At 56.0% G+C, this 25,744-nt stretch overlaps 1 protein-coding gene across 11 annotated transcripts in view; it reads right to left on the reverse strand.

Annotated features, from left to right (window-relative positions):
* The window catches only part of SMARCA4 (SWI/SNF related, matrix associated, actin dependent regulator of chromatin, subfamily a, member 4), a 102,827-nt gene that overhangs the window by 19,691 nt on the left and 57,392 nt on the right, over nucleotides 1-25,744 (reverse strand). For 4 of the 11 annotated variants that reach the window (XM_050770003.1, XM_050770006.1, XM_050770005.1 and 1 more), the window contains exons 17-31: nucleotides 24,100-24,166; nucleotides 23,444-23,554; nucleotides 20,557-20,799; nucleotides 18,887-19,000; nucleotides 18,077-18,184; nucleotides 17,019-17,105; nucleotides 16,181-16,227; nucleotides 14,271-14,437; nucleotides 11,771-11,934; nucleotides 9,164-9,391; nucleotides 8,814-8,912; nucleotides 8,479-8,556; nucleotides 7,548-7,766; nucleotides 2,611-2,706; nucleotides 789-1,042 (exon numbers count right to left, since the gene is read on the reverse strand). In XM_050770003.1, the coding sequence (XP_050625960.1) occupies nucleotides 789-1,042; nucleotides 2,611-2,706; nucleotides 7,548-7,766; nucleotides 8,479-8,556; nucleotides 8,814-8,912; nucleotides 9,164-9,391; nucleotides 11,771-11,934; nucleotides 14,271-14,437; nucleotides 16,181-16,227; nucleotides 17,019-17,105; nucleotides 18,077-18,184; nucleotides 18,887-19,000; nucleotides 20,557-20,799; nucleotides 23,444-23,554; nucleotides 24,100-24,166 (2,082 nt within the window). The remainder of the gene's footprint in view (nucleotides 1-788; nucleotides 1,043-2,610; nucleotides 2,707-7,547; nucleotides 7,767-8,478; nucleotides 8,557-8,813; nucleotides 8,913-9,163; nucleotides 9,392-11,770; nucleotides 11,935-14,270; nucleotides 14,438-16,180; nucleotides 16,228-17,018; nucleotides 17,106-18,076; nucleotides 18,185-18,886; nucleotides 19,001-20,556; nucleotides 20,800-23,443; nucleotides 23,555-24,099; nucleotides 24,167-25,744) is intronic. The other 7 variants (XM_050770010.1, XM_050770007.1, XM_050770008.1 and 4 more) reach the window with 3 other exon arrangements.

Genomic DNA, 25,744 nt, shown 5'->3' on the forward strand with positions numbered 1-25,744 from the left:
ACCTCCCTGGGGAGCCGGTGAGAACATTCCTTTCTTCTTATTTAAATGGTGCTAATATAGAGTCACTCACGGAAAAGAATAATAGTAAATGAAAAATATATAAATGGCACTCATGATCCACCAACACGTTATGATCCACCACTGCGCCGTGGCCACAGCTGGAACCACATGCTGCCTCATATACGGGACGTATCTGTGAGGACAGCGACCTCCAGGCTTGGAGCAGAGCCTGGCAGAGAGCAGGAACGTGGCCACCATCTCACCAACACAGAGACAGCACGGGGAGCCTGGGAGCGTCCAAGGACAGGAAAGGGCTGCCACTTTCTCTGCTCTAGACATGCCAACCTCTTGTCGCCATCCTCCTGGCCACACGGGCAGCACCCATTACTGCCACATATCCCCTCATCCCACCTTGCCTCTTGAGGCCACCAGGCCACAGCTTTGGCAGAGCCTCTCCGCCTGCTGTGGCCTCTGCTGGTGCACTCTCCCAAACCTCCCATCTCTCAAGGCTCTGTTGCAATGTCCCCTTCCCCGAGACCCGCATCCCTGCCTCTCCTCTCGACCACATGTGACATTTCCTCTCATCACGGCGGAAACATGTGTGTGCTTCCCTGTTCCTGAAAGTGTGTTCCTCAGGGCCAGGCTCAAAGACAGAGATTAATTCAGTGTTTGTGGATAAGTGAAAGAGTGAGCGGCCCAAACCTGAGTGTGCAGGGTCAGAATGCAGATGCCAGGGCTGCTCCCACAGGGACCCATGAAGGCCCCGCCCACCCCGCCTCCTCGCTTACCTGTCCTTGTACTTGATCACGGCATCCACAATCTTCTTCATCTTCTTGGTAAGGTTGGGTGGGTTCGGGGAGAGCTTCTCGGCAGGCGGCCGCCCACGCTTCTTCTGCTTCTTGCTCTCGTCGTCCTTGTCGCGGCTGCGGGTGCTGGTGGTCGGGGTGGAGGAGCCGGCATCGCTGTCTCGCTTGCGCTTCCGTGACGATTTCTTCTGCCGGACCTCCTCTTCGATCTCCTCCAGCGTACCCTCCTCAATGGCCTTCAGGGTCAATAGTAGTAAAATAGGACAGCCAGCACCCAGGTCGACAAGCAGAGGCCGTGACGCTATCCCGGGGGCCGGGCTGGGACACGGAGGAGGGCCCCCGCACCCGCTCTCCCTCCAGTGTGGCTGGCTTGGGGCATAACACACACTGGACTCTCAAGAGGTCCCTGGGCTGCAGTGAAAGACCAGCACGGCCCCAGCAGGCACCCCACCCAAGCATGTCCTTAAAACACTAATGGTTGAATTTCTTGACCAAAAAAATAACTATCTTCTCTGTACAGAGAAGAATGTGCTCCTGAAATCCCTTCACCCAGGAGATGTTGACACCTCTGTTCCACACCCTCCCCATCTATTTCTTTGATTTACTCATTTATTTTTAGAGACAGGGTCTCGCTCTGTTGCCTAGGCTGGAATTCAGTGGCACCATCATAGCTCACTGGAGTCTTGAACCCCAAGGGCTCAAGAGATCCTTTCACTTCAGCCACTTAAGAAGCTGGAACTGGCCGGGCGTGGTGGCTCAAGCCTGTAATCCCAGCACTTTGGGAGGCCGAGACGGGCGGATCACGAGGTCAGGAGATCGAGACCATCCTGGCTAACACGGTGAAACCCCGTCTCTACTAAAAAAAATACAAAAAACTAGCCGGGCGAGGTGGCGGACGCCTGTAGTCCCAGCTACTCGGGAGGCTGAGGCAGGAGAATGGCGTAAACCCGGGAGGCGGAGCTTGCAGTGAGCTGAGATCCGGCCACTGCACTCCAGCCTGGGCGACAGAGCGAGACTCCGTCTCAAAAAAAAAAAAAAAAAAAAAAAAAAAAAGCTGGAACTACAGGCACGTGTCACCACATTCAGCTAATTAAAAAAATATTTGTAGATATGGGGTCTCATTATGTTGCCCAGGCTTGTCTTGAACTCCTGGTCTCAAGCAGTGCTCCCATCTTAGCCTCCCAAAGTGCTAGGTTTACAGATGTAAGCCACTGTGCCTGGCTTCCATCTATTTCTTCTTTCATATATCTATATATATAATAATTATTATTATTTTTTGGAGATGAAGTCTCGCTCTGTCACCAGGCTAGAGTGCAGTGGTGCAATCTCAGCTCACTGCAACTTCCGCCTCCCTGGTTCAGGCGATTCTCCTGCCTCACCCTCCTGAGTAGCTGGGATTACAGGCGCCAGCCACCACACCCAGCTAATTTCAGTATTTTTAGTAGAGATGGGGTTTCAAAATGTTGGCCAGGATGGTCTTGATCTCTTAACCTTGTGATCCGCCCACCTCAGCCTCCCAAAGTGCTAGGAATACAGGTGTGAGTCACCGCACCCAGCCTATTTTTAAATTTTCTTAAACATGGGGTCTTGCTACATTGTCCTGGTTGGACTTGAACTCCTGGGCTCAAGTGATCCTCCCATCTTAGCCTCCTGAGTAGCTGGGCATAAAAAAAAAATTATTATAAATCATATATAACATAAAATTTACCAGGCAGCCATGTTCTATTACACAGTTTAGGGGCATCAGGCGCGTCCCCAGTGTTGTGCAGCCCTCAGCGCCACCCACCTCCAGAACTCTCCCCACCTTTGACGCACGTGTGCAGAACTGAAGGCCACGCTGGAATTGTAGCCCACGTGCCACACTGCTGGCTGTGTCATGGATATCTTTTCCTGTAATTTTCTACAACAAAATTTTTTAACGTCTGTTTAGTGTTTCAGTGCACAACGTGCCCTAATTTAGCCTCCCCTTGTTCTTGGGCATTTAGGTCATTTCCCTTTCTTTCTGAGACAGGGTCTCATTCTGTCGCCCAGGCTGGAGTGCAGTGGTGCAATCTCGGCTCACTGTAAACTCCGACTCCTAGAGGTTCCAGCGACTGTCCTGCCTCAGCCTCTGGGATGGCTGGGATGGTGCCCGCCACCACGCCTGGTTAATTTTTGTATTTTTAGTAGAAACGGGTTTTCACCATGTGGGCCAGGTTGGTCTTGAGCTCCTGACCTCAGGTGATCCGCCTACCTCGGCCTCCCAAAGTGCTGGGATTACAGGTATGTGTCACTGTGCCTGGCCATTTTTTTTTTTTTTTTTTTTTTTAAATAGAGACAAAGGTCTTGCTATTTTGCTCAGGCTGGTCTCAAACTCCCGAGCTGAAATGATCCTCCTGCTTTGGCTTCTCCAAGTGCTGGGATTACAGGCATGAGCTGCCAGGTCTGACCACTTTTTTTTTTTTTTTTTATTGTTGTTGCTATTTTAAGTAATGTATTGACAACTGACATTGTTTAAGACAGATTCCCTCATGGTAAAACTGCTGAGAAGAACATGAATATGAACAACATTAAGAGAATCCCCAGGTATTAATTCAATGGTACTAACTAATAACTTATCCCAATGGTTAAAAATGCAGTCTAGGTAGCCAGGTGTCTAGGGAATCCCGGAATTGGAAAAGGAAGGAGGGCCTGGACCCAAAAGCTGGTTGTTCCCCTCACGCTGAGGCTGTGCCAGTGAGCTGGGCACTGTGCCTGGCGCTGAGGACACAGCAGTGACTCAAACCAGCCGGGGCCCTTTCCCCTACCCTTGAAAGGGAGATGGTGATCAGATGGCAACATCCCACAAGTGGGGTGACAAACATGTCAGGTGCCAGGAAACAGGGAAGAGAGAGACACCACAATGATGGAGCAGACGTGTCTTAAAGGAGATGAGAAGCTGAGAGCCTGAGGGGCCCGGGAGGAGGGAAGGCATCCGGGCCAAAGGAGCAGCATGGAGGGCACAGCAGGCAGGAGGCACTGGGAGAAGTCCCCCTGCAGACCCAGGGCAGAGCAGCAGGTGCCCCCAGACTCATGTCTACCTAAAACCTCAGAATGGGACCTTTTTTACAAATGAGGTCTTTACTCTTGGGATTAAGCTTTAAAACATGTTCTTAAAGGAGACAGAAGGGGACACAGAGAAGTCCCCATGAAGACAGAGGCAGAGATGGGGTGATGCTGCCCCAAGCCAGGAGGCTTCTAGAACCATCAGAAGCTGGAAAAGCCAAGGAAGGGTCCTTCCCTAGGGCCTCGAAGGGAACACAGCCCTGCCCACACCGTGGATTCAGACTTCTGACCCAGAATGGACAGAAAATAGTTCTGTTGCTTTAGGCTGCCACAGTCATGGCCATTTTCAATGGCGGCCATAGGAGCATTTTGAAGGCTTTGTGTTCACTTGGCAACAGATGTCTGCCAGAAGAGTGGTGCCAATTCCAAGGCCACCAGTAGTGGGGAGAGCGTGTTTTGTATAATATTTTTCACAACTGTGAATTTGAATACAATGTGTAATAAGATGGGCTCAATGGGAAAAAACAGTCTCTTCAACAAATGCTGCTGGTACAACTGGATTTCCACGTACAAAAGGATGAAGATGGACCTCTACCTCACATCATGTATAAAATTTAATTCAAAATGGATCTTACATGCATCTACATGGAAGAGCTCAAACTATAACCCTCCTAGAAGAAAAGACAAGGGCAAGTCTTTGTGACCTTGGATATGGCAAAGGTTTCTTTTTTTTTTTTTTTTTGAGACGGAGTCTCGCTCTGTCACCCAGGCTGGAGTGCAGTGGCGCGATCTCGGCTCACTGCAAGCTCCGCCTCCCGGGTTCACGCCATTCTCCTGCCTCAGCCTCCCGAGCAGCTGGGATTACAGGCGCCCACCACCTCGCCCGGCTAATTTTTTTGTATTTTTAGTAGAGACGGGGTTTCACCATATTTGCCAGGATGGTCTCAATCTCCTGACCTCATGATCCGCCCACCTCAGCCTCCCAAAGTGCTGGGATTACAGGCATGAGCCATCGCGCCCGGCCGGCAATGGTTTCTTAGATACGACACCAAGGCACAGGTGAAAAAGAAAAATCAACTGCAAGTACAATGAAACACTTCTGTGCTTCAATGGATATCGAGGAAGTGAAAAACTGTGCAAAATGGAACAAAATATTTACAAATGATATCTGATAAGGCACCTGTAAATAACTTACAATTCAATATTAAGATAAATATATTTTAAATTTGGGTAAAGGATGATGTGAATAGACATGTCTTTACAGAGGATACACAAAGGGCCAATAAGCGCATGAAAACATACTCCACACAGGGCCGGGCGTGGTGGCTCAAGCCTATAATTCCAGCACTTTGGGAGGCTGAGACGGGTGGATCACGAGGTCAGGAGATCGAGACCATCCTGGCTAACACGGTGAAACCCGTCTCTACTAAAAAAAACACAAAAAACTAGCCGGGTGAGGTGGTGGGCGCCTGTAATCCCAGCTACTCGGGAGGCTGAGGCAGGAGAATGGCGTGAACCCGGGAGGCGGAGATTGCAGTGAGCTGAGATCCGGCCACTGCACTCCAGCTTGGGCGACAGAGTGAGACTCCGTCTCAAAAAAAAAAAAAAAAACAAAAACATACTCCACACCATTAGCCATCAGGGAAATGCAAATCCAAACCACACTCAGATGGCACTTCATACCTGCTGGGATGGCTAGAATCAGCGGGCGAGGGAACAGCAAGGATTGCTGAGGATGCTGAGAGAGGAACCCTCGTACACAGCTGGTGGGGCTGTGAACTGGCATAGTCACCAAGGAAACCAGGCTAGGGGTCCCTCAAAAGGTTTAATAGAGAACGTGACGAATCTGTACGAGGTAGGATCATTTCACCATCAAAGAATGAAGCACGACCACCTGCTGCATCACGCGTAAATACGTTAAGTTGTATGAAAAAAAGCCTGACACCAAAGCATCCTACACTGTAGGACTCCACTGACAGGAAACGCCCAGAACAGGCAAAACTATACGGACAGAAAGTACATCAGTGGTTGCCTGGGGCTGGGGAGAATCAATGAATTAACAGGAAATGGCAAATCGGGGCAAGGCTTCTTTGGGAGTGACGAGAATGTCCTAAAATGGACTGTGGTGATAGATGCACAACTCTTAGATACACTGAAGATGACTGTGTCATATACCCTAAAAGGGTAAATTGTATGGTATGTAAATTACACCTAGAAAAATGTGTACATAGAGCATCCGCATATGAACTGATCTTAAATTTAAAAAGCACTCACTGCCTCAAATATGCAAGGCTGAGGCGGTCGCGGTGGCTTATGCCTGTAATCCCAGCTACTCTGGAGGCCGAGGCGGGTGGATTGCTTGAGCCCAGGAGTTTGAGACCAGCCTGGGTGACACAGTGAGACCCTGACTTTACAAAAAATTTAAAACTAGCCAGGCGTGGTGGTGTGTACCTGTCGTCCCAGCTACTCAGGAGGCCGAGGTGTGAGGATCACTTGAGCCCCCCAAGAACTGGAGGCCAGCCTGGGCAACATAGCAAGACTTTGTCTCTATTGAAAAAGAAAAAAATGCAGGGCCGGTGACACTCATACAGCAGTCAGACAGCTCTGCGGTCACACAGGTCTGCGGCAGGGCTCACACTCCGGCTTTTCAGGGTTTCTCTTCTGGGTCCCGGAGCGCTCTGCTCGGGAGGCTGGCTGGGGAACAGGATGGCCTGTGACCTGGGCTCCTGGTGTGTTTCAACAGCGCCCTCTGGTGCACAGCTTGGCAGGCAAGCTCATGAGTCTGGGCTGCTGAGGTCCCAGGAGGAGCCTGGGGCTGCTTGGCTACATGCGCTGGGCCACATGGCTCATTCCTGGGTATGGCACTTTGTACAGCATAGCCAAAAGCCGCCACCTGCCTTCTCGGAATTGTTACTTCAGGACATTTTAATGACACAACTTCATGGATGGAGTCTGAATCATCATCTCCGTAACTCAGAGCCCCTGAGATGGGAAGGGGTTTGATTTGTCACCGTAACCCCAGTGAGGACGTCAGTGCCAGGCACCTGTCACAGTGTGCCTTAGGCTGGGAAGGGTGGGTCGGGGGAGGTCCCAGGAGCACCGCATGACTGACTCAGACATCCGTAGCTGCTGTTGCAGGGCCAGGTGTCATCTGCTGAGAAATGGCCCTCACGTCAGCTCCACAAGCAGCTGCCAGCCCTGTGTAGCGCCTGCCAGGTTCAGAGGCCCTTGGGGGCTTGCCCGCTCCTCCCTTCCTGTGATTGAGTCTCCCCAGCACATGGGGGGGACTTGCCCAAAGTGAGGCTTCCTGGAGCTGGCAATGCACCGCTTTGCAGGGTGCCTCAATAGTCCATGATTCACCCTTGTGCCTCCCTCCTGGCAGGTACTGGGAAAGCCAGCACTCCACTGAGATCAGCGACATGATTTTTAACCTCGGGAGGAGGTAAACCCTTGTACTTGAAAGACCAACCATACCCAGCAGCAGGTTTTGAGCTACTCAGGAACTATGGGTCCTCCTTGCATTCTGAGGAGGAGCCAGAAGGACCTAACCATCCCTGGCCCAAAACAGAAGGCTCTCGGCTGTCCGCGGAGCCTGGCCAGGAGTGGCCCAAGGGGAGCGTTTTGGACCCAGGCCTGAGTCCTGGCGGTGGGCCCTCTGTCTCCCCAGCCCTGCCTGGCACTGGCCTGCGGGGCCTGCCGGGCCTCTCCGGCATGTACCTTGAGCCACTGCTTCTCTGTCAGTGAGTCGCTGTAGTCCACCTCCTTGCGGTGGCGGGAGCCGCGGCCAAACATCTTCTCCTCCTCCTCCTCACAGGTCAGGCGCTCCACCTCCGCATCATCCTTGATGATCCACGAAGGGAGCTCGTCCTCCTCCATGAGGCGCGGCTTCCGCTTGGGGTTGCGGGCCTCCTCGCGCCTGCGGTCCAGGTCCATGCGCTGGTGGGTAGGGAGGCAAAGGGAGAGGCATCAGCATGCGGGCACCAGGGGCACACTAGAGCCAGAACGCCGGGCTCAGAAGGGCCTTTCTCTGCCCGTGGGGACCCATGCTGCTGCAAGAGTTAAACAGCAGCTCTTCATTGTTCGGTGGCTGACCCGGCCTGGCTACGTCCGACCCTGACTAGGGGCTCTGCCTCGGGAGGTGGAGGAAACTTGAAAAGATAGAAGGTTGCACAAGAGGGCTGCAGACCCCAGCAGAAGGGCGGCAGCTGCGCGGCACAGCGCCGGTGGAGGCATACGGCCTGCAGGCCAAGAGGCCCCTGCTTGGGTGCCTTACTTCCTGTTTCCCACCCAGGGGCGAGGGGGCTCTGCGACTGAAGGTCTGGTCAGTCCCTTGGCCTTGGATACGGCGAACTCCCTCTGAAAGGGAGTGCATGAAGCCCTGAAGAGCCCGTTAGAAAACAGAGCCGGTGGGGCGGGTCTAGGGTCACACACAGAATGGCTGGGTGTGCATCTTGCCCTCCGACGCCATGCTCAGGAGACTGGGGGTGGAAGAAGGGTCAGGCTGGAGGCATGACTGGGCTGCACTGTGAGCTGTCCCCAGTTCCCTGACCTGCTGGGGACACCACCATGGGCACTAGGACCTCTGCTTTGCTCCTGGTGGCGGCACGGTGGGATGCCTGAACCATCCTGTCCAGCCCGCGGTGCTTACCATAAACAGATCAAACTCCTCCTCGTGCCGGGCGATCATCTGGTTGACGGTCTCGTCGTCAGGCACCTCGTCTTCCTCCTACAAGATTGCAAACTGTCAGCGCCGCTGCGGAGGGGCCGGGGTGGGCGGCTGCCAAGCTCAGAGGTGAGCGGCGGCGTCCGTGGGAATGAGCTGGTGGTCCCGGCACGGCTGCGGTGGATGGGGACCCACACGGCAGCGAAAGGCACACACACGCACACGCACACGCACGCTCCGTGGGACCAGGGCCCTTGCTGGCCGTCTCAGCCGAGAAGCCGAGGATTGAATGGGCATGGAGACTGAACTACCCCTCTCACCTTTAGAGGTGGCTCCTCCAAGTCGGGGTTGACGCCCGCTGGCGGAGGGGCAGTGTGGGCGAAGCTGGCACTGCCGCTGCCCGTGCTGCAGTGTCTGCTCTGTGGATAAATAGAGGACTTCAGTCTCCAGGGCTGTCAATCCGGCGTCTTTCACCAGCAGTTTAGGAAAAAAAAACCACTTCAAAGAAAAAGCAAGTACTCATCCTCTTTCCGTTCAGCCCACACTCCCTTTACTCCAAAGGGATGCAAAAAAAAATAAGAGTGCAAAAAAGGTAAAAAAACAAAAATGAAAGCCGCTCATGCGTCCACCATTCACGCTGGGGAGGGGTCGGGGCCGGCGCTGGGCTCACCTCATCCTGCTCCTCATGCTCCAAGATGGCCTGCAAGAAGGCACGCCGCTCGTGGCTGGAGGACTTCTGGTCGAACATGCCAGCCTGGATCACCTTCTGGTCCACGTTGAGCTTGTACTTGGCCGCGGCTAGGATCTTCTCCTCCACGCTGTTGACTGTGCAGAGGCGGAGCACGCGCACCTCGTTCTGCTGCCCAATGCGGTGGGCTCGGTCCTGCGCTTGCAGGTCCTGGGGGAAGAGGTGCCAGTCAATCCCAAAGGAGCCCAGGAGGTCATAAAAGGGAAGGCGGCCTCCGATACTAGCTGGACAGGTGTGTTGTGAGTACCACTCTCAGCCTGGCAATTCTGCCCAGCCTGATCTGCCGCTGCACGAAGACAGAGCTGGTGGAGCCTGGGCCCCATGTGTCCCTGGGGGGAAGGGGGCTCTCATCACGTTCCTCCAGAAGTGCCACCTTCTACCTTACTGGGACCCAACAGATACTCGGGAAGAAAGCACCAACCCCCAGGGGGTTATATTCCCAAGCAGCTCCTGTGGCAGCGGCATGGCTCCCCACAGCGTGGACTTGCACAGTTGAGCACCATTTACAGGATGTGGCCAAAGCCTGGTGGCGCTGTGGCAGTGCTTGGTTTGGCTGTGGGCCCTGCCACTCTCAAAATGCACACAGAACTGGAACCAGGTCTCACCTCTGTGAGCCTCAAAACTCCCTCAGCTAACACGGGGCCCATCCCGTGGCTACTGCGTGGCTTGAATTAGTGAATAAGAACCAGGAATATGGCCCAGTGACTGGTGCAGTCAGCTCCCGACAACGCGGGTGCTGTGCCTGGGCTTTTTTTTTTTTTGAGACAAAGTCTCGCTCTGTCGCCCAGGCTGGAGTACAGTGGCGCGATCTCAGCTCACTGCAACCTCTGCCTCCCGAAGTTCAAGCAATTTTTCTGCCTCAGCTTCCTGAGTAGCTGGGGCTACAGACATACACCACCATGCCTGGCTAATTTTTGTATTTTTAGTAGAGACAGGGTTTCACCATGTTAGCCAGGCTGGTCTCGAACTCCTGACCTCAGCTGATCTGCCCACCTCGGCCTCCCAAAATGTTCGGATTACTGGCGTGAGTCACCATGTCTGGCCTGGGTTGTCAGTTTTATCATCACCCCAGCACAGAACGAGGAGGCTCCCACGAAATCCTGTCTGTGGGCCCAGGAGCTGCGGGACCAGGCTGAGTACCAGTGATGCTTCTGAAACTGAAGACTGGCACCCATGGGGTGGCAGAGGCCACAACTGGTGGGGACCAGGAGTGCCTTGTGTCTGCCGCTCAGCCCTCCTGCCCTGTCAGCACACTTCCTGGCAGGGCCAGCCCTTCCCAACGCGCCCCAGGCCCTAAGGTGCAGCCTTTGTCTGCTGCTGGCCTGCCAACAGGGAGGCACAACCCTACCACCTCTCAGGAAACTGGCTGGTCACCAGGGTCTGGGCAGAAGCTACACCCCAGCCTGATCATAAGAGGGCCATCAGTGACCACCAGGGCATTCACCCATCAGACGGGTGACAATTTACACACTGAGAACGCTGGTGCCCTCACGCTGCAGGGAAGGGCAGGGCACGTTCACACCCCAGCGGCGGGAGTGAAACCACTTTGGCAGAAGCAACCAGAACATGAAGAGGACAGTGCCTGGGTGGAGCGACACCACGTCTGAGGGCTGAGCAGACCTAGGGTGTTCGCACAACACTCCGACAGAAAGAGGGACCCTGCGGGGCTGGTGAACAGGCTGATCAACAGAAAAGCCGGACGCCTGCCAACCACCAGAGTTTGAGAGCAGATGTCCTGGGGCGGCCATCTGCCGGGACGCCTGGTGGTCAATTAGACGGCCGGGTGGCTTCCAATGTGCACTCGGTAGTTGACACCCACTGCTTGGTGGAAGAGGCACATGCTAGACCCCGCCGCATCTGTGTTAATCTCAGCACACACATGTGCAAAGGCAGAGGCTCAGAACAGAGCAGGGTTGGAGAGGAAGGGAAAAGGGACTCCTGACCATGTCACTGGTGTTTGCATATTAAAAACAACAAGAACCTATTAGTCTTATAACGAAACAGAGAAAAGCTGTACGCATTTTCAATCTCTCGTAGCTATGTAACAGCACGACCTGGTATCCACCGATGCTGAGGCCCATGAGGGGTACACGGTTATGGAACAAGAGGAGGAAGTAAACGAACTGGCATGGAGTTCACCCCCAATTTTGCCTGAACAAGTGCCAGTGTGCCCACTCACAGGGCACGCTGCAGGGGCCGCCCCACGGTAATGGCACAGATTGATCAGGGTACTTTCCACCTCCTCCTCATTGGTGCCATTCCAGGATTTAAGAAAAACCAAACCGACGGATGGCTTATACACTGCTTTCCCAATCAGAGGGAAAGGCTGTTTGTATTTTGAGAAATAGGAGGACCCCTCCTCTTTTCTCCCTGATGACCTATGGAGATACAGGTGCAGATCCTCCCGGCTCCTGGGGTCTACCACAATGTGGAGGAGACTGGAGGACCCTCAAGCCAGGGCCCGTGTCTCCTTGAGGTTTTGCAGGCAGCCCTTCCTTCTCCTCGACCTGGGGCCCAGCCCGCTTTTACCTGGTGAGGATTCCAGTCGCTGTCGAAAATGATCACAGTGTCCGCCGACTGGAGGTTCAGGCCAAGCCCCCCGGCCCGGGTGCTAAGCAGGAAGATGAAGTACTCGGAGCCGGGCTCGTTGAAGGTTTTCAGCAGCATGCCCCGGTCCTCTGCCTTCGTGGTTCCTGACGGGCACAGAGAACAGGGTCAGAGAGGTGACCTCAGGGGTAGAGTGGGAACCCTGCTTCTGAGAGCAGGCGCAGGATGAGCGCCTGCCAGCACCCCCAGATCCCCGGCTCCGCACTCTCCACACAGGCCCGTGGGCCACTGGCGAGTAACCGGATTTCCAGTGTTTCACCACAAAATCCTCTCCACACATCCCAGAGATGAAAACAGGCCCCGCTGGGAGAACTAGAGGAGGTGGGCCTGGAGCGCAGAGCCCGGCACCCAGCTCACAGTAGGCCACAGCGTCAGCACAGCCACCACCACCACAGCCCTGGACTCTCTCCCCTACTCTGCCGCGTGCCACTCCATGGGGAGCGGGAGACACAGTGGCCAATGCTGGCAACACTGCCGCTCGCAACACAAGGGACCTGGGGATGGGTGGACAGTGACTGTGGGTGCACCTGCCCTCAGCCCTGTCTCAAAAGGTTTTGTGGTTCACAAAGATAATCTTCTACAGGTAAGAGCATGGGGACCTTATAAACGGGGCTCGTATCCTTTCTGGCAGGATCGGTGTCCCCATGCCCCAGAAAACCCAAGTCCAGGAGCCAGTGCAGGTCCTCCTGGGTGACAACCAAGGATGCCCTCAGTGTTGTGGGCATTAAGGCAACGTCTACACTCCTTGGGCTGCTGGGAGTTCACACGGAGGTGCCCTTGGAACACTGAAGTCATTTTGGTGATGAAATAAAAACCAGCCATTTCCTGCCACCAGCCTACATGTGCCCAGGCAGTGTGGAAGCCCGTAGTAGCCTGGCCACCCGCCTGCTGTCCCGCCCTCTCGCAGGCTCGATGTGCCCCTGGTACCCCAGCTCGGAGGAGGGGCTGAGGTGAGGGGCTACCCGGCTCCCAGATGCCAGCCCACTCATGGGAGTTGCAGTCTCAGGAGACTTCACTGAGCTCCTACCCTTCCTCCACTCTCAACAGATTCTCTATCCCTGTGGCTGTGACCACATCACATGCAGAGGACACATCTGTAGTTGAACTGACCAAAGTCCTTGTCCTTATGGAGTAGCCACAAAGGCACTGGGATGGGTGGGAACTGGGCTCTCTCCTGGGGGAGTCAGGGATGCGACACAGATGGGACGGTCCTCAGGAACCCTTGGCCCTCTCAAGGACGGGAGAAGCCGCTGGACAGACCAAAGGAGAGCAAAGGGTGGGGGGTGGCCCGGCCACGCGGACCCTGAAGGGTTTTGGTTTTCAGTCTCAAAGCAGTGGGAAGCCCCTAAGGATTAAGGCAAGCTGGGGAGACCCCTGTAAGACTCGTGTCTGTAGAGTGATCCTGGACAGAACCCCGGGGAGGACCTGTGGCTGGAGGGATACAGAGAGCACATTCCGGCTGGCACCTGGGCAGGTCGGCCCAGGTGGGGAACAATGAACTGGCTGAGCTGTGTCTGTCCCAGCAGCTCACGCTCGTGTTTCTCGTAAGCCCCGTTCTAGTAAATCTCACGGAGAACTCACTCCAGGGCCTCCCTGACCCACTGGGACTGACAGACAACATGTCTCACGTGCCCTGTCGGCGTCTCACAGCCTCTCCTCCCTGAGCTTCCGTGTGCTGGGGCAGGTGGGCACAAAAACACACACGGCGACCTCTCCCATCAGGGACCACAGGGCGGGCGGTTGGGCTGAAGGCCTCTCTCCGGCAGCGGCTGCTCCTGCCTGGAAGTGCTTGCTTCCCTCCCTCTGTGCTCGTCACAGAGTCTGATTCCAGCTCCAGGCCTGACCTGTGGCAAGGTGGCAGCCACTGGGCTGCTACAAATGGCCCAGCAATGGGCATGTGGCTCACAGCAGCCAAATGAGAGCCAGCCTGGGACCTGCTTTTGTTGGGGACACTGAGCAGGTAGAAGGGAAGCCAAGATGGAAGAAGGCAGAGTCAAGAGCTGGAGAAGAGTCTCTCCAACATCGCCTGCATGCCTGGATCCAGCTGTACCTGAAGCATGTTTAACCTCCAGGGGTTAGCGCTATGTAAGCCAATCGGTGCTTTCTTCCCTGTGTCCACATGGGATGGAATTCTGGCACTTCCAGCTAAAGGTGCACAGGGCACCCCTTCCCCAGTGTACCCAGCAGTGCTGTGGAAAGACTGTCAGCCCAGGAGTCAGGACACCCGGCATCCAATCCAGGGCCCATCCCAGTGCTGAGTGCCCAAGACGCTCAGCCTGTGCCTAGGCCCACTCTGGCCACTGGACCCAGAGCGCCTGGGCCTTACCCTGCCTCACGGGAGGGAATCCCAGTGACAAGCTTCTGTGGCAGCTGCAACGACAAAACTCTGTAACAAACGCCTCACTGGCTCATATGAACTCACCATCAAGCCTGAGGTATTTAAAGCCACGATATGCAAAGTAATCTTCCATGATGGTCATGAGGGAGGTCATTTGGCAGAACAGCAGCACTTTGTGGTTGGTTGCTCGGAGTTTGGGAAGAATTCTATCAAGAAGCTCGAATTTACCCGAGGCTCGGTACAGGTCCAGCCTGGAGTGTGGAGGAGACAGGAGAGAAGGCGCAGGATGTTAAACCCGGAAGCCTGCGGGCAGGTAAGGCAGGAGGTGCATCGCCCGCCTCCAGGCCGGGCGTCGGGTTCAAGGGCACAGACATGCTTCCTAAGCAGACATCACCCAAAGCTTCGGCAAAGCCGTTTCCCCCAACTGAAATAAGCCCGGCCACCCTCGCTGGAAGGCACATTACCAGGGTGGCACATGTATTTCTCGTCTAACCCAGACACTCATGATGATGAAAGGAGGTGCTGTGGGTCATGTGGCCGGGACAACATGGGGGTGGAACAGGGGTGCTCCGGGAAGCTGGACCTTGTCTCCTTGCCTGATAAAGAAGCCCCAAGAGCAAATGCCACATTGGAGACACCCATGGTCTGCCAGGCCCAGGAGGAAGGGCCACCTCGGCTTCTCACGTTCCCTTTAGCCAACACCCCGAGTGTGGTAGATGTGGACACTGAGGCTGGCAGGGGTACAATGTGATATGGCTGACCACATGACCAAGCCAGGCCTCTAGACCTTGAAGCCAGGTGTATAGGACCCTGTTCCATAACTCAGTATAAAAAAACACATCAAAAAGAATTCGTCATGTTTTCATTAGGTGCCTCTCGTCTTGCAAATGGCTTAATACCCCAGGGGAACTGAATGGAGGCTTTAGCTGGAAGAATGCTTTTAGCAAGGTTCTTTGCAATGGTGAAAATCTAGACACAACATCCACATCCATTAGGGGCGTAAAAGAGTCGGAGCTGCACCTTACAAAGGGTGCTATACAAAACACCCACATAGTATAAAGAGTGCCTCTATACTAGTGAACAGAGTTTAGGCTCAGAGAGGTTAAGAAAGCTGTCTAGGCCGGGCGCGGTGGCTCAAGCCTGTAATCCCAGCACTTTGGGAGGCCGAGACGGGCGGATCACGAGGTCAGGAGATCGAGACCATCCTGGCTAACACTGTGAAACCCCGTCTCTACTAAAAATACAAAAAACTAGCCGGGCGAGGTGGCGGGCGCCTGTAGTCCCAGCTACTCCGGAGGCTGAGGCAGGAGAATGGCGTGAACCCGGGAGGCAGAGCTTGCAGTGAGCTGAGATCCGGCCACTGCACTCCAGCCCGGGCTACAGAGCAAGACTCCGTCTCAAAAAAAAAAAAAGAAAGCTGTCTAGAGTCACAGAGCTTGGAGGCGGCAGAGTGGGATCTGTAAGCCAGGAATCCTGCCTCAGGAATCCTGTCTCTTGGGGTTAATAATGGTCAGCTCTCCGAGCACTAAAGATATGTATTATGGGGCCGGGTGCAGTGGCTCACGCCCATAATCCCAGCACTTTGGGAGGCCAAGGTGGGTGGATCACTTGAGGTCAGGAGTTCAAGATTAGCCTGGTTCACATGGTAAAACTCCGTCTCTACTAAAAATACAAAAAATTAGCTGGGCAGTGACAGGCGCCGGTAATCCCAGCTACTCGGGAGGCTGAGGCAGAAGAATTGTTTGAACCCAGGAAGCAGAGGTTGCAGTGAGCCAAGATTGCGTCACTGCACTCTAGCCTGGGCAACAAGAGCAAAACTCCATCTCAAAAAAAAAAAAAAAAAATTTGTATTCTTTGTTTTGGATTTTTCTGTATTTTCTAATTTTCTGCCTTTGAAATTGAACAAACATAACAGCAGCAATAAAGGCAACAAAATGACAGAAAACCTCTGCATGGACCACCTGCCCACCCCATCCAGTTGGGAAGCTTCTCACCCTTGGACAATGCCGCCGGTGAACCCCAAGTGCTCGGAAAAGGACTCCTGCAAGGCAAAGAGAGAGGCGTCAGTGACAGGCAGGTGCGGGCCACCGGGCACCCCTGCGGTCCGCACACACCTCTGGTGCTCAGAGGACAAAGCCCCTGCACTGTAGGCCCACGGCAGCTCTGAGACCAGACACAGATGCCAAAACCATCCTTCTTAGTCCACTGACATCTTTTCCCTCACACTCCTCCAACGAAGGAAAGGACATCCCATACAGCACTCTTCACACCAAGTGCACGAGGACGTCATGGGGCCACAGCCATGCTCAGGGTGCTGAGACAGCCCCAGGGGCTCTCCTGGTGGGCATCAGGGGGTCTCCAATGACCCCAACACTTTACACCAAGAAACACGAACATACGCATGCTTCTAAGAAGAACCCAGATTCTCAAAGGCACCATGACCCAAAAGGGTTCTGACTCCCCCACACTTCACTGAAGAGGGTGATGACTCTTGACGCCCCGCAACGTGAGACAAGTCAGCGTGCCAAAGAGATGTAGCAGGGCCCCCTTGGCGGGGGGACACGTCCCCCAGAGACGTCTCCAAACGCTCCTGTTCTCTGAGGGTAAGCTTTCAGGGCCCTGTATTCCTATTGCATGTTGCGCCCTAACTGCCGGGGTTCTTTCCGTAAGCACTGGAGAAGTGAAGATCAAACAAGGAACAGATGTACCAGCATTACCTAATGAAAATATTCGAATCTATTTTTAAAGAGTTGTCGAGGAGAAGCAAGCCAGCTCTGCCTAAGAGCTCAGTGGACGGCAGGCCCTGAGCCGTCCGGGCCGCGGCGGGCTCACCTCGATGTGCTGGAACATGTAGGGGTGGTTGCAGATCTTCCGCAGCTGCATGATGGTGTTCATCAGGGTCTTGGTGCCGCCTTTGCCCTGGGAGGCAGATGAGAGGGTCCCAAATGGGGTCTTGCCCTCCTGGGGCGGGGTGGGGTGGGCTTGGTGGATGGGTGGCTGCTGGGAGAAGGGCCGTGGGGATACTCTAGTGGGGAGGAGTGGCTTTAGGCACAGCAATTGGGAGGAGATGGCAGGCTGGAGGCCTGGAGGCCCCCAACAAGCCCTGGGAAACACACGACTGCCTGGTACAGCAGAGGACTGATGGCGGGGACAGGGCCAGCACGACGGGACAGAAACAAGACTGGCAAAGGGCTGAGGCAGAGTCCCCGACGCTTTGTGATGCCACCTTTGTTCTGGGCACTGTTACTGTGGGATTCCCTAGAGGGTCTCAGCTGGGTGAGCCATGACTCAGGAGGCTCCCTGGGCTCCAGGATGAGGAAGGAGGTGGGGGCAGGGGCGGGGGGTGCGTGCTCTGGGCTGGGAATGGACTAGGGAACACACTGCTGTTCAGCTCAGGGGAGGAGGGGCACAGACACAACGTCTGGGGGAAGCCAGGCCGAAGTCAAGGCCTTGGGGTCAGAGTCAAGGGGTCTGGTGTATTCTCTGGGAGGACAATTTCACTCCTGCTGAGCAGAGCCAGGCAGGTGGGTCCTGGGGCCCGGGATTCTCAAGAGCAGCCCCTGAAGGAGACAGCCCGCTCCCTCCCTTTCACTTAATAAGAGAGAGAAGGGGGGCATTCTAGAACACTCTAACCCTGCTAGGGTTAGTGCTGGGCCCAGGCTGCCAATTGCAGAAGGAGTCATTGTTTCATAAGCAAAGGGGAAGCCACTGGCAACTGAGTCAGTGTGTCCTGACACAAGCCACCAGCCATCATAACCAGGGCTGGCCAGACGCCCTGGGGATCAGGACCAGATCATGACCCGATGGTCAGAGCGTGCTCTGCCCTGCCTGCCACACTGCCCGCCTTTGACACCCAGTGGGGAATGCAGCTGGGGGACTCCGGGGCCCACCTTCTTGTCCTTCTCGGAGCCGTCAGTCAGCAGCACGCCCTTGGCCTGCATGTGGCGGTAGAGCACTCGCTGCAGCGCAGACATGTCGCACTTGATGACATACTCCACCTGCAGGGGGCACACGAAGCTCACGAGGGCCCAAGGTGGCTTGAGGCCCGACTCCCACCACCCAAACCGAGCTCTGACCTCCCCGGCCCTGTCATATGAGCTCTGACCAGGGCACACTGGGGTGTGGGTGAGGAGTCCCACACAGCTGGAGAGAAGAGGGGAGACCTGCGCAAAGAGAGGAAGTAGCACACAGAGATACCCGGGGGATACTGGGCCAGAAAGGGCCCCTCAGCCATCTCCTGGGGGCCTCTCCACAGCCAGCCAGGAAACAAAGAGCAAGAGGGGCAACTGTGGCTGGGGACCCCGAGTTTGCGGGTCTTGCTGTGGGAACTGGGTCTGGGGGTGTGGCTGCTGCAGGCCTTGAAAACCCAGAGCCATGACTGGGGGCCAGGGGGCGACCCCAAGCCCACGGCCCCTCCTGATGTGGCCAGGAGAGCCTGCACAGGCACCTGGCCCCCGACAGGAAGTGGGATTTTGTGCTCTAACCTATTGTGAGCTATGTGAGTCTATGAGTGCTTTTTAATCCCTACGGCAGAACAGCAGCATAGAGCGTGACAGACCCAGTGGCGTCATCGCCGCCCCCAAGCTGGATTGACCAGGGCAGGCCCGGGACTGTGGGGAGAGACCCTGAGTACGCCCAGCCCTGGGGAAAGCCCCCACATGAGGCTGCTTCACCAGTGGCTCCCGTCAAAACTCCGTCACCTTTTCAGGCAACTGGGCCTCGACTTCCTTCTTGAGTCGTCGGAGCAAGAAGGGCCGCAGCACTTTGTGGAGACGCCGGATGATGAGAATGGTTTCCTCCTCATTCAGGTCCACCTGGACCCCCCAAGACACGAGAAGCAAGCATTACCTCCAAAGGAGGGCAACGGAGGTCTCACTAGAAGGTGCAGATGTGGAGACAGGGGGGATGGGGTCCCCTGGGGTGACTCTGCCCTTGGCATGTGGCTTTTCAGACCGCTTTATGCTTTCTGGGGGCCCAGCAGGGCACCCTCTTCTTTAGGAAACTGTAAGGATCTGGTTCCCTCCGTGTAATTCCTGGGACATGGAGCCGCAGTACCCAGAGCACAAACCTCTGTGTGGACCATCGGCCCACCCCATCCAGTTGGGAAGCGTCTCACCCTGCTCCCTGTGCCTCACCAGAAAGACCCCGGCAGCGGGCATGCTGCTCTCCACGAGTAACACAGACTGGAGTGCCCACAGACCCACCACACACCAAGCTCACGCCAGCAGCGCTGCAGGGGCCAGCCTGACCACGTGGGGCTTACACAGAGTGATTCTCAGGGAGGGCTCTCATTCAGCCTGGGTGGAACTAGGTGAAAGAAACCCTGACCTCCCACGGCGCCTACTCCTCTACTAAGAACTAACTTTTAAAATGATTTAATTAAAAAGTTAAAGGAAAATAAGATGAAGCCAGAACTTTTCTTCTATTGCTTCCCAAGCAATCCTTTGGCAGAGCTTTTGCTCGGCTCAGAAAGTGCCGAAACTACGGCATCAGATCCTGGCTCTTGGTGTGGGGGGCCTGGGAATCTAAAAATTGGGGATCCCTTTATCATGAGGCTTTGGGGAATGCCTCAGTTTCTCTGTCAAAAGAGTCACAGCCTTGACCAGCAGCCGAGAGGGCAGGAAACTCACGGACGACACCAGGAAGGCCCCAGCTGCCCTGGACCTGTCTAAGGTGGGAAGAAGGGGGTGGGCAGGGCACTTCGAGGTAACCTCTGTAGTTCTGCCCACACTTCAGCATCTGGCTAAACCCCTCAGAAAGAAACACAGCCCGTCCCACAGTTTCAACCTCCAACAGCAAGGGGGGCTCTAGGCTCAGGGACCAGTGCTGGTGTGGGGCTACTCATCCATGATGATGCCGCCATGCCACAGCCTGGCTGATGTTGTCACCCAGACACTGAGACACACTGGCCACTGCGCTTTTCGAAAACAACATAAGACAGAACCGGACCATGCGGCCTCGTTAACTGGAATCTTCCAAGCTTCCTTCCCACTGCCCTGAGGGTGAGTTCTGAAGGCACCTAAAGGGGCCTACAGCACGCTGCAGACTCTAGCGGTGCTCTCCACACACTTGCGGTTCCACAGCTGCCTCAGGGCCATCTTCCTCACCATCCTTCTACACCTGGAGCATAGAGTCAGAGATGCCCCGAGCATTCCGAGATTCACCATCATGACCTCTGCCCTGCTCCCCAGGGGCCCTTATGGCTGCCCCAGCCTTGGGTTCCAGGGCTCCCCTGGCTCCATGCAGATGCGGAATCTCGCCAGGCACCCAGCACAGGCCTAGCCAGCTGTAGCAGGCGCTGGACACGCTCCAGCCAGCAGAACCAGCCACACCTGGAACCGTCAGCATGGGCACAACTGGACAAACCCACCTTTTCCCCAGTCATGGCGAAGGGTGCGTTGAACCACTGCTCGAAGGTGCTGCAGCTCTTGAAGATGGTGGGCAGCAGGAAGTTGAGCAGCGCCCAGAGCTCGGGAAGCTTGTTCTGCAGTGGTGTGCCTGTCAGCAGCAGGCGGCGGGGCGCCACGTAGTGCGTGTTGAGCACCTGCGTCAGCTTGCAGTGGTGGTTCTTCATGCGGTGACCTTCGTCCACAATCATGTACTTCCAACGGATCTGCCGGCACAGAGTGGGCAATCAGGGGCGGGGGCAGCAGGTGGCCCAGCACAGGGGGAGAATCTCCCACTCTGTGCCCAGGAGCCAGGAAGGCTCCAGGTGGAAGAGCGCAGCTGGGTGGAGAGCACAGTCCTGATGTCCTGCCCCAGGGCCGACTCACCGAGTTGGAGCCACACAAGGTAGCCTCTCGCAAGCCTCAGGTAGAGACAGGCCCGTGACCCCATGACTATTGTCAGGTGAGCAAAGCGAATTGCAAAAAAGTAATCTGGCTTCCCCGCAAAATCACACATATCAATCTACAGCACAGAAAAATGCCCAGCACATTCTGACAGAAGATACATCTTGCTGACTGGGGAGTCTGTCCCGCTGGTGTGGAGGGTCTCAGGGGAACTGGGTTGGTGATGGGTACATTTCTAATGAGCAGCCTATGATTCAGAACGTGTGCCCCATGGGGTAGGGGCCGCGCCACTACATACAGGGCCATGCAGGTCGGGAGGGGGCGCAGTGGCCGCACTCAAAGAGCACTCCCACTGTGGGGTGATTATGTCACCCGAGTCACTGGCAGGGGAGCATGGGGTTTCAGAGCCTGGTTCCTGGGCCTGCACACGACCTGGCTTTCTACAGAGTCAGCCACAGAGGAAGCACCTGAAGCACAGACCTGAGGCAAGAGCCTGCACGCAGGATACCCAACTCCCTGGGCCTCAGTTTCCTCCCGTGTTGGCTCAGGGAAAAAACACCCAGTCCTCGGAAGGCTGAGGCAGGAGAATCACTTGAACCCAAGAGGCAGAGGCTGTTGCAGTGAGCTGAGATCGCTCCACTGCACTCCAGCCTGGGTGACAGCTGTGAGACTCTGTCTCAAAAAAAAAAAAAGGAGCCGGGCGCGGTGGCTCAAGCCTGTAATCCCAGCACTTTGGGAGGCTGAGACGGGCGGATCACGAGGTCAGGAGATCGAGACCATCCTGGCTAACATGGTGAAACCCCGTCTCTACTAAAAAAAAATACAAAAAACTAGCCGGGCGAGGTGGCGGGCGCCTGTAGTCCCAGCTACTCGGGAGGCTGAGGCAGGAGAATGGCGTGAACCCGGGAGGCGGAGCTTGCAGTGAGCTGAGATCTGGCCACTGCACTCCAGCCCGGGCAACAGAGTGAGACTCCGTCTCAAAAAAAAAAAAAAAAAAAAAAAAAAAAAAAGGAAAGAAAGCACCCAGTCCACAGCCCCAGTATCGTCACTCCAGCCATGCACTGAGAGGCGGGGCAACCCATAAACAGCTCCTCCATCCCCCCCATCCCTGGGTCAAGAACTCCACTGTTAGGCCAGCCACAGTTGCCCAGTGCTTTGTGAGGCCAAGGTGAGAGGACTCCTTGAGGTCAGGAGTTTGAGATCAGCAGAACAGCAAGACCCCATCTCCATAAAAAATAAATTTAAAAAAATTAGCTGGGCTTGGCCGCGTGCGGTGGCTCAAGCCTGTAATCCCAGCACTTTGGGAGGCCGAGACGGGCGGATCACGAGGTCAGGAGATCGAGACCATCCTGGCTAATACGGTGAAACCCCATCTCTACTAAAAAATACAAAAAACTAGCCGGGCGAGGTGGCGGGCGCCTGTAGTCCCAACTACTCGGGAGGCTGAGGCAGGAGAATGGCGTGAACCCGGGAGGCGGAGCTTGCAGTGAGCTGAGATCCGGCCACTGCATTCCAGCCTGGGCGACAGAGCGAGACTCCGTCTCAAAAAAAAAAAAAAAAAAAAAAAAAAAAAAATTAGCTGGGCTTGGTGGGACTACTCAGGAGGGTGAGGTGGGAGGATCGCTTGAGGCCAGGAGATTAGGCCTGCAGCGAGCCGTGATCACATCACTGCACTCCAGCATGGGCAACAGAGCGAGACTTGGTCTCAAAAAAAAAAAACCGCAAAAAATTCTACTGCTCAACACTCACTCAGTTGGATGTTTAGGAGTGAGACCAGGTACATCTTTACCTGTGACCCCTCCTCGAATGAGGAACATGAGTTTTTGGAGGCAGAGGACTATGTCTGTTTTCTATCTGGGCCATATTTTCATCACTGATGGCCATGCTGGGACTGCTTTCACAGTTTCATCCCAGAAGAGGCTTCCAAGCCAGCAGGACCCTCACAGAACAGCCCAAACCAGCTGCCCAAGGCCAGCAGGCAGTCATGGTTTTTGGCCCTCGAGCTCTCCCCCACACGCTGAATCTCAGCCCATGGCCTGTGGTGAGAAGCCAGGGCCCCAGGGAGGGACAGCCAAAGCAGTGAGAGACAGGAGGACAAGACTGGTCTGGCCAAGGCCCATGGGGACCCTGTAGGTGGGTCAGGAGACGCCTTGGTGCTGAGGCTCTCTGGGCAAAAGGCCCGAGAGGAGGCAGAGCTCATGCTGTGTAGTTGGCCCCAGCTTCTGGGCCTGACTCAGGGCCTGCCTGGAGACAGTTGGGGAGGTAAACCCGAGGACGCCCCTACCTGGGCCTTCCCCCTACACAGGGCAGCTGTCTTCACCCACATGCAGGTGGGGCTCTGGGAAGTTACTCGCAGGGGCTTTGGAGGGGACGGGCGCGTGACCCACGTGTGAACATCGTGGTCAGGCAGCAGCAGCCCCAAAGCACTAGGCCCGTGGCCTGGCGTTTCCCCCGGGGACACGCTACCTTGGCGAGGATATGCTTGTCTTTGATGATGTACTCGTACGTTGTCAGCAAGACGTTGAACTTCCCACTCCGGAGCTGGGGGACAAAGGCCCGTCTTGCTGCTGGGGATCCCTGTAAGGGAAGCAGGATACGCAGCTCAGCTTTTGGGGCCGGGTGGCAGGAGGAGCACAGGCACCCCCTGCAGCTGCCCAGTGACACGGTGGGAGAGCTTGTCCTCACAGAGGGGAGTGGGGAAAGGGGCTGGCAGGGCCGCTGGCCCGTCCCCAGACCTCCCCATGCAGAACATGCGCTGCAGAGGGAAGGGGAAGCAATGCGGGCCAGCGGTGGCCAGGGCCTGAGGGAACCGCGCAGCCTGCACCGCCATCTGCCCATTCCTGGTGGCTGGGTCCCCATCTCAGGCTCCCGAGCTGGCCTCTGAGTGCTGACCACCATGCTCACTCCTGCCTCCTCCCCATTGAGCTAATCTGCTCTGTCCCTGCCCAGTCCAAACTCCCGGACCCATGTGACTGGAGTTCCAGGCTGTCCTGGAGACTCCGTGTGACGGGAGACCCAGCATTCTCCCCAGGTTCACTGGGCAGAGGTGTGTGTGGATGTCCCGCTCGCCCACTGCCTGCACCTCCGTAGCAAGAGCGGAAACCTCAGCGGCCGTGACCTACCTTGTAGGACACCTTCACCACGGAGGGGGCCCACTTGTCAAACTCGTACGCCCAGTTGGACAGCGTTCTGATGGGACAAGGAAATGAGAGTCAAGTGCTGGCCTCTCATCAACGGCTCACTGTGCAAACCCACAGCCACTGGCTGCCAGGGCGAGGCCAACATGGTCACGGCCCCCAGAGTGGGCAGAGAAACTGTGTTTAGGGCGGTGGAGGGAGGGAGGGAAGGAGACTGGCGAGGACGTAAAGGGCTCTGCCTCGGAGGGCACAAGGGAGGCCACTGGGAAAAGAGGACAAGGGCTTTTAGAGTGAGAAGTAGGGACACAGAGATGTGATGGGGGACAGAAACAACACTGCCAGGGCTGGGGGAGCCTGCACCTGCTGCCAGGAAAATGCAGCTGCAGAACACAGGCTTCATGCCCAGAGCCAGGCTATCAACAGTGCTGTGGAGACCTGGGGATATGGGAGACACCAAACTGTCTTTCTGCCACCCTCCAGCCATGGAAGGTTCCTGACTGTGAGAGAGAACGAGGACAGTGAGGGGCGAGGCAGGGCCTGGCTCAGGTGGCAGGCAGGAGGACAGGGATGGGAGGGAGTGGCAACACGTGGCTGCTCCCCTGTGAGATGACCAGGACTGGGATGAGGGAGGACGTGGGGGAAGGCAGAATGCAGTGGGGAGGGGTGAGTCACCTGGGACCGACAGCCTAGAGGCTGAGGAGAGGGTGGAGGCGGCGATAAAGCTGAGTCCCCAAGGGGGCGGGCTCTGGGAGGAAGACTGGGGCCGGGAGTTTTCAGTGGGGGAGTGAAGCCACTCAGAAAGTCTAGACGGGGTGGTTCGTAAAGACAGGGCTCGAAGCTGGAGTTCCAGGGACTACTCCTGGTTTACCCCCAAGCAGTTCCAGGAGGGAGGTGCTGTGTCCACCATGAACCCATCTTCAGCCCCCCTGGAAGCCACAGCCAACCAGGCGGCAGAGCCAATGGGGATAGTTTCTGAAGGAGCGTGGGGAGCAGGGGCTCAGCAGCCTTGCGCTTCCGCTGCCTTTTGCCCTGTCCACTCTCCTGGAACCTGGATGAGGTGAGGGAGGCAGTGGAGCCGTCTTGTAACCATGAGGTAAGGAGCCTGAGGGTTGGAGTCACCCAAGAATGACTGGGCAAAAACCTGGGGGAGGCTGGGTCCCTGATGGCATCTTGGAGCCACTGGACCTGGCCCATAGGGCCTGACCCTGCGCTTCCGCTGACTTAGGAACAGTGAAACCTCCCTGGAATGATGGGGGACAGTCAGGGCACCAAGGGAGAAGCCGGAGATGTGAGAAGCATCTGCAGTGGGAGGGAGAAGAGCCAGGAACAAGGGTCAGGAGGGGCCTGAGGGGACAGGTTCCGGAGACAGAAGTGCAAACGGAGGCAGGACAAGCAGCTCATGGGAGGAGGCAGCAATTCCCAGTTGAGAGGGCCGGCACGGTCGGATGCCCATACGTTGTAAACATTCCCCAGGGCGCGGGCCCTCTTCTGGCCTGCAGGAGCTGGCATTCCACAGTGTGGACACTTGCCCAGGTGGGGCGTGGTGTGGAAAGACTGCAGGAGCACCCACCTCACCACCTCACTGAAGTGAGGGAAGGAGCTGACCTCTATCACCCTGTAAATGGAATCT

This window comes from Macaca thibetana, chromosome 19 (assembly GCF_024542745.1).
Source record: "Macaca thibetana thibetana isolate TM-01 chromosome 19, ASM2454274v1, whole genome shotgun sequence".
NCBI lineage: Eukaryota > Metazoa > Chordata > Mammalia > Primates > Cercopithecidae > Macaca > Macaca thibetana.